Genomic DNA, 7,591 nt, shown 5'->3' with positions numbered 1-7,591 from the left:
AGAATGGAATAAAATTTGTTATATAGTAAAAAGAAGTTAATTTTGAAGGCTCATTTATCCAAGAATAGGAAATTCAAGACTGGTATCCAGATTGTAAAGCATCAGTGTTTGTTTGCTATACCTTCAATGATCAGAATTGAGTTTGGCATTATCATTTAATTTGGGCATGTGAATTTCAGAAGCCTGAGTAAATTGAATAGTGGAGATATGGTTGATGCATGGTTTGCCTGCCATCAAACCACTAAAAAATTCCTTGAAACCATATATCCCACCAAGATTAAGAGAACCTAGGGATATCTATACTTTAATGTGTGTTGTCCAATTGAAGGTGCTTCTCTTGAAGGTAATAACTATTTCATTAGTTTCATTGATGATTACAATAGAAAATTGTGAGTATGCTTGATAAAAGGGAAAAATAAATGTGCTTGATGTGTTCACGAAATTCAAGTAAACGGTGGAAAGACAAAGTGGCAGAACAGTTAAAATGATTAGAACCGATGGTGGAGGTAATTACTATTCAAATGAGTTTCAGCAAATGGCTGCCCTTTACTCTCCCCAACATAAAGGAGTACCAAGGAGGAAGAACAGAACTTCGATGACTATAGTCAGAAGCATGTTGAAGATAAAGAAAATGCCTTATTACTTTTGGGGAGATGTAGTATAAACTACTGCCTATATTCTGAACAAGAATCCAACTAAGAAGCTGAATGGTGAAGATAAAAGGTTGATTAGATGGTTAAGAAAGAAGGAAAAAAAGAAAAATATCATGATTTCATTTCTTCAATTAACAAAAACTAATAATTAACATTTGATTTATAAAAAATAAAAACTGAATGGTGTGACACCAAAAGAAACATGGTCAGAGATGAAGCCAACATTGAGTTTGAGCCATCTGAGAATTTTAGGATATCCTTTTTTTTTTCAAACATGTCTAAAGCAGAAATAAGGAAGAAGTTGGATGATAAAAGAGAAGCCAATGGTGTTATTGAAGTATATCATCCTACCTACGAGTGTCTACAAGTTCTACAATTCTACTACAAAGAAGGTTGTGGTGAGTAGAGATATTGTAGTTGATGATGAGAGAAAATGCTGGAGTTAGGAGGATACTACCAATAATAAGAAAATGTGCTTTGGGGCTTTTGGATGTATCATTTGATTACGTATCATCTGATCCTGTATTATCTTATCAGGCCTTACCTACTTCGTTTGAACATACTCTGTATAAGACATACTGATCATAAATTAAGGGCCCAACAAATATCAAAGATATTTATTGACAATGAACTTTTTCTCAGCAACATTATAATCAAAAGAAACCTTATGACTGATGACATGGTGCCTGAATTCCCAAGGAGGAAGAACCAAGGGCAATTAGGAGAAATAAGACATGGGAGCTTATTCAGAATCATCCCTTCATCAGACAATACTAATTGGAATAGCATAAGACTTTCTGAATGTAGATGATGATATCTATACACATGGATCTTATATATCTATATATCTATCTAAGTGGGTATAAAATTATGATATCAAATAGATCAACAATATCATCAAATTAATAACTTAAGTATTTTTTTTTAAGAAAAAAAAGAAAAGAAAAAGTGTATCCTCATAACTAAAATTGAGTAATTCTTATATAACTAAAAAGAAAATAAAGCCTTTAGCTATTTCATTTATTCAATCCCCTTTTTCTTGCATGTGTTTCATTTGGAATCTATATTTTAGAATTTTTTTCCTAATAGAATTAATGAAATAGTTTGAAACTGGTATACACTGGTCTGGTGGTGGTGATGTTATAACTTTTTGTTTCTCTAAATTTTCCACGGTAGAGCTAATATACGGTACCATGCTTAAACCTCACATTGTTCTTAGAATTATATATTTTTGTTTTATTTTAAGTTCTTATAAATTATATTATAGTTGATTTTAGTTTCTGTAATTTTTTTATTTTTATTTTTAATCCTCACTGACTTGACACTTGTGACATGATATTTTTGGCTAATGTGACTCTTAATGACGTCAACAATAATTGCTAAGGTGGCATTTTTAACATGGAGATCAACAATAAAAAAATAACAAATTTCAAGGATTTTTTTTTAAATTACAAAGACTAACATAAAAAAATAACAAGGAACAAAAATATATTAATTAGTCTTAAATCAGATATAATTAATTTTAATAATTATGATAAAAATAAGTTAAAATCTGATCTAACTAAAATTAGTTTATATTGAATCAGATCAAATTTAATTTTATAATTAACGTGATATTAAGTGATAAAATAAAAAATAATGAGATTGAATTGACTAAAGTTTATTTTCAAAACTAATTAAGTCCAATTGACAACACCTTACCTAGATCAAATCATATAAATTGATACAGTATTTTAAAAAAGTGGAAAAAATAAATTTTGATAATGAAAGTCACCATTTTAATTGATTTGATATTAAAAAATTAATTGTGTATATATAATTTTTAAAAAAAATTATCAACTTTTTATTTACAATAATCTTTTCGGTCATTGACTAAATTTGTAGCCTTAAAACTAACCCCTTTATATAAGCATGTAAAATCATTCTCATTTGAATACTCTTGTCATAAAAATTCGCTCTCTTAACTTACATTTTTGGCATATATAACTAAATTTTATAAACTAATTATATATATATATATATATATATAAAAGGCTCAATTATTCAAACTATTAACATTTTATAAAATTTACCATTTAAGTTTTAACTTTTGCACATTTTATCATTCAATTTTGTTTTTCATGCATTTTACATTGGAGTTTTCAATTTTTTAGTATCACGTCAACATTGGTAAAATATACAAAAATTAAAATTTTAAATAATAAAATTTGTAAAAGAAAATTAAATATTAAAATCACAAAATAATAAAAATTGAATAATAAAATATGCAATTAAGCCTATATTATATTTTTTCTATGCAATGCACAAGCTATTAGCATTAATTTATATATAAAAAGATTAGCTGATACTAAAATCTAAATCAAAATCTTAACGAACATTATGCACACTTCAGCTTACTTTTCCATTTATCATATTAAGTTAATTATATACTCTTTTAATAGAATACCTTGAATGATATAAACTCATAATCTAGATATCTATTGTAGCTTATGTATATTTTTAAGAAACTCAAACTCTACCTTTTTTTATATTAATTTAACAGTGATAACATACTTATAATAAATTATATCAGAATTTTCTTTAACATTTTTTTAGAATTTATGCATGTCACATCTCTCATATTATCTTAATTTTTGTCTCTTCGATTATAAGATTTGTGAAAAAAATTGTGAGAAAATCAGTTTCCAGCTCTTAATGTTTATCTAATCATAGCATGCATATATTAATTTCTCATATAGTTTTTTTTATTTTATTAAAAAGTGATAGAACTGGGAGGTAATCCAATGCTAAACAAATAAAACATTAGTACATATAAGTCAGTGTTTGATTAGTTTACCTAAATCAAGCAAAAGTCTCACAAACATTCGCCATAACAAGAGACATAAATATAAATAGATATATGGTCTTTGCTCACTTCCTTAGTCACAGAAAATCAGCACCTATTTTCTTTTCCAATTGCGAGAATATTAAAAAACCCAAAAACAAAAAAAAAAAGAAAAAAGCATAACAAAATTGTATGGTAACTAACTCGTACGTTGTGCCATACATTACTAGAACTAGCTTCCCTTCCCTCAGTCATTCCACATTGTGAACACCCCACTATTCGACGTCTGCATGGACTCCGCCGCCGCCGCCGCCGACCATCCACCGTAACCACCAGTCGGCATGTCATAGTCCACCTTCACCAGCCCTAGCTCCTCCGCCGTCCCCACCGTGTTCCCCGACGTTGCATTAGAAGCCATACCAAACCCACTTCCCACAAACCCACCAACATTATTATTGTTACTATTATTATTCTCCAACACAGATGAAGAAGATGAAGACCCCATGTTAATCATTCCCTGAAGCAATGCAGGGTGGTTCTGAAGATTATAACCATTATAGAACTGAGCATTATTTATATTATTATTCTGAAAGCTATAAGAAGAAGAACCACCACTCTGCTGCTGGTGCAACTGAAGCTGCGTTTGGATGTAACCCTGATGCAAAGGGTCTTGCTGGTGAGAGAAGTGAGAACTGATATCATGGTTTTGCAAAGTTAGCAGAGGTTGAGGTTGTTCAAACTGGTGGTGGTGCTGCATTAGAGGGTAAGCATGTAGCCTAGAATTAGAGCTTGTGGTTCCATATTGGAATGTGGATGATCCTAGTGCAATCATCTCTTCGCGCTTTCTCGAAGATTCTAGAGCTTGAGCTTCTTTCAGACGCTTTGCAGCTCCTCCTCCTATTGGGAGAGTGTTGCTTTCAAGGATGGCTTTCACGTCGTAGCGGCTCATGTCAAAGTTTGTGACAGCGTTGAGACCTCTGAACTTTATCGCAGCTATGTCGTATGCTTCAGCAGCCTCTTCTTCAGTACCTGCAACGAGAATAATAAATCAGGCAAGATAGAGTTTTTGACATGAGAAGAAAGAGAGAAAAAAATAAATAGAAGATGTTGGTAAGATATTTAAAATAAAAGAATGTTTATGTATTATTATTGTTATCAAAATTATTGTGTTTGTTTTCTTTTTTAATTTCTTTTTATCTCAAAATATTATCCGAGTCAAGGATTAATAATTCGATATATTAAAGTCTATTTAAGAGGTTAAGTTCTATTAATAAATATTTTTTTTTTACATATAGGAAATGGTTAATTTGAAGTTCTATTTAGTGTAACTTTCTTTGCAAGGGGTTAAATGTGTGGCTTACTGAAAGTTCCCAAGTAAAGATCTTTGTTTCCTGCAACTCTGCCAATTCTTGCTTGCCATCTTCCGTGTTGGTGATGCCTAATCAAAGAATAATAATATTTTGCTAAGAAAAAGTGTAGAAAGAAAAAAACAGAATGCATGTGATGAGAGGAAGAAAAAGAAGAAAGCATTGTTATGCCATTTTTCAGACCTTGTAACTCCACGATACATTGATGCACCCCTGGAGAAACCACTGCTTTTCCTGCAAATTATTACCGCAATATGTTTAACAAACATTTGAAGTGTTCTACAAAACTTATTGAAGTGTATAGTATATAATCTTAACTTATTATAACAAGTATCAAGTTTCATGAAAATAAGCTCCAACTTATTTCAAAAAGTATTATATTCAAGTGTATAAATAATTAAGTTCTCTGGTTATGAAAGTTTATTAAATAACATTTAGTTAAAGATTAGAATCTATACAAATGCAGCCTTAATGTTTAAATATCATAAAATTCACTACTTAATTTAACAATTATTGCACTATTTATATTATTGACTTGTATATTTAATTTGCGTTATGCATGTATCTCGTAATTAATCACCTTCTAATGGCAGCAACAAATTCTTGTCGCGTCATGTGTTTCATTTCATCCAATTCCTTCTCATAGTTACTAATCTGTAAAACAAAATGAAATCAATGAACTTTCCTTTGAACCAGTAGTGTCTGAGAAGTATTGAAAAACTTCAGTCATAAACTTACTGGAAAGTTGGTAGTGGTGGATGTCCCCCAGTACTTCAGTGCAGCTAAATCATAAGACCTAGCTGCTTTTTCTTCTTTATCATATCCACCTGTAATTACAAAACAAATTAAAAGAAACAATATACGTTTTTAATCTGATTTTACATCTCCAGAAACATATATGAAATGAAAAGGGGTTGGAAAATAAACTGAAATAGAAACACTTACCCAAATAAACTGAATGAAAGTTGAGAAGAAATATGTACATAAGCAAAACATTTAAGAAAAATGTGTTAATAAAACTCCCAATTAATAATATTACCTAAACAACTTCAAAGAAAAAGATGAATAAAAATCTAAAAGTAATTAATTAATTTGAAGTTTAATCACCTTGGCGTCCTTTTCTTGATTGCCCTTCCCTTCTACAGCTATTATCCCAAAGGTGAGCTTCATACCTTCCAGTCCATCTATGTCTATATATTTTCATATAATATGCAGAATTAGAGCGAAAACAAAAGCAACAAATTAAACAATACAAAATATAAATCGGATTCAATGAAAGCATAGAATGACAATCCAACCGCGTTACTCCACGATATATGGATGTTCTCTGCCCGAATGTATCCAATGTTCTTCTAGGTGCAGCTTCAACAGTAGTAGTAGTAGTAGTGTTTGTGCTATTATCACCACTGGTTTCGCATGTTGAATCCTTACCACTTCCCATGGACAATGTCAATGATTGCAAACTACTATTAGCATTTTCTTGATACTCATTGCTAGGTGTGTCCACCGCAGGGTTTTGCATAGGCACCAGACTGTTGTTTGTGAATAGATAATCTGAATCATTTGACTGAATTTCGTTCAAGCTGGCAGCAAGGTCTGACTCATTTTCAGACTTGCTCACTCCAAGAAAATCAGCAACTTTTGGAACTTCGCTGCTACTATGAGTGTTAATAAGACTCCAATCTGTTGAATTAATTAAATAATTTAACAACCAAAATAGGTAAAAGAAAATTAAAAATAAAAATAGCAGGAATAAAAGGGGAAGAGAGAGAAGGTTACCATGATTTTGGAAAGGGTTTTCCATGTTCTCGTTCACTAACCCAAGAGAAAATTGATGATATTGAGTTGCTTGAAGATCATGAGCTGGTAAGGAAGAATGAGTAGGAGAAAGAGGGAACGAAAGCCAGTTGTTGTTCATTGAGCCCTTATTTGCTTGCTTTACCTTTCACCAAATCAAAAACCACCTGTGTATCTAATACATTAAATTTGAAGATATAGAGAATGAATATTTGAAAGAGAAACTAAAGATGGGAAAAATAAAAGATAGCCAAAGAACAGATATAGGTTTACCAATTAGGGTTCTAGCAAGGGTTTAAATCAATGAACACTTTGTATCTCTCCCACCCTTTTGAACTTCCAAAACTTGAGACAAAGGGAGAGAAGAAAGGGCTAACAAAGGAACATTTTAACAATATTTAAAGAGCTTCCCCTCTCCCTTCTTCCATGTTCTCTGTCCTACTATTATGTATATTAATATAGTTTTAAAAAGCTAAATAGTTAAAAATGATGTGTAACTGTTGCACCCCTTTAGCTAAGGTCGATTTTGTAGACTCTGACTCCTTTCCACCAGTTTCCAACACTAAAAAACAAAGTTAAAATCTGCCTACAATGATTATTAAATAATTAATATGTATGTAAGTAAGATATTATTAGGGACACGAGTGTGTTATTAAACTATTATCCTTCAAATCCCTTCAGTCTTTGACCAGAGACAATAGCACCATTCTAACTGGAAAAAAAACAATCTTTCATACACCTCCTCTCTCTCTCTACCCACTTGGTTTATTGGAACTCTCGTCCTCGTTCTATGAAAACAATGACTCCCAAAAGCCCAGCATTCCCACACACTACAAATCATGTATCTTTCGGTCTCAAAATCAACGACTCTACGTAAAGTTGGACTGCCGACCTCTCTCTCTTTGCGTATACAAACCACATAAATACATACTATAATATATATTAATGAA

At 31.2% G+C, this 7,591-nt stretch overlaps 1 protein-coding gene across 2 annotated transcripts; it reads right to left on the bottom strand.

Annotated features, from left to right (window-relative positions):
- Window positions 1-3,494: 3,494 nt before the first annotated feature.
- LOC114375032 (AP2-like ethylene-responsive transcription factor PLT2) lies at window positions 3,495-7,071 on the bottom strand. Of its 2 annotated transcripts, none has more exons than XM_028332770.1 (10): window positions 6,915-7,071; window positions 6,624-6,808; window positions 6,143-6,527; window positions 5,952-6,034; window positions 5,790-5,798; window positions 5,583-5,671; window positions 5,425-5,498; window positions 5,028-5,078; window positions 4,839-4,915; window positions 3,495-4,506 (listed from the first exon to the last, which is right to left on the bottom strand). In XM_028332770.1, exons 2-10 carry the CDS (start codon window positions 6,760-6,762, stop codon window positions 3,725-3,727), a joined length of 1,689 nt encoding a protein of 562 aa, XP_028188571.1. In that variant the 5' UTR covers window positions 6,763-6,808; window positions 6,915-7,071; the 3' UTR covers window positions 3,495-3,724. The 2 variants fall into 2 exon arrangements, with proteins under 2 accessions (XP_028188571.1, XP_028188572.1); XM_028332771.1 differs by having other exon boundaries at window positions 6,624-6,816; window positions 6,915-7,051.
- Window positions 7,072-7,591: the final 520 nt, after the last annotated feature.

Source organism: Glycine soja, chromosome 11 (genome assembly GCF_004193775.1).
Source record: "Glycine soja cultivar W05 chromosome 11, ASM419377v2, whole genome shotgun sequence".
NCBI classification, from domain to species: Eukaryota; Viridiplantae; Streptophyta; class Magnoliopsida; order Fabales; family Fabaceae; genus Glycine; species Glycine soja.
This window is presented reverse-complemented; position numbering and strand designations above follow the sequence as displayed.

Coding starts and splice junctions, on each gene's coding strand:
- LOC114375032 (XM_028332770.1), bottom strand. CDS start 6,762: ATGAACAACAACTGGCTTTCGTTCCCTCTTTCTCCTACTCATTCTTCC. Junction 5,499..5,582: donor CCACCACTACCAACTTTCCA/GTAAGTTTATGA, acceptor TTTGTTTTACAG/ATTAGTAACTATGAGAAGGA. Junction 4,916..5,027: donor ATGTATCGTGGAGTTACAAG/GTCTGAAAAATG, acceptor TTCTTTGATTAG/GCATCACCAACACGGAAGAT.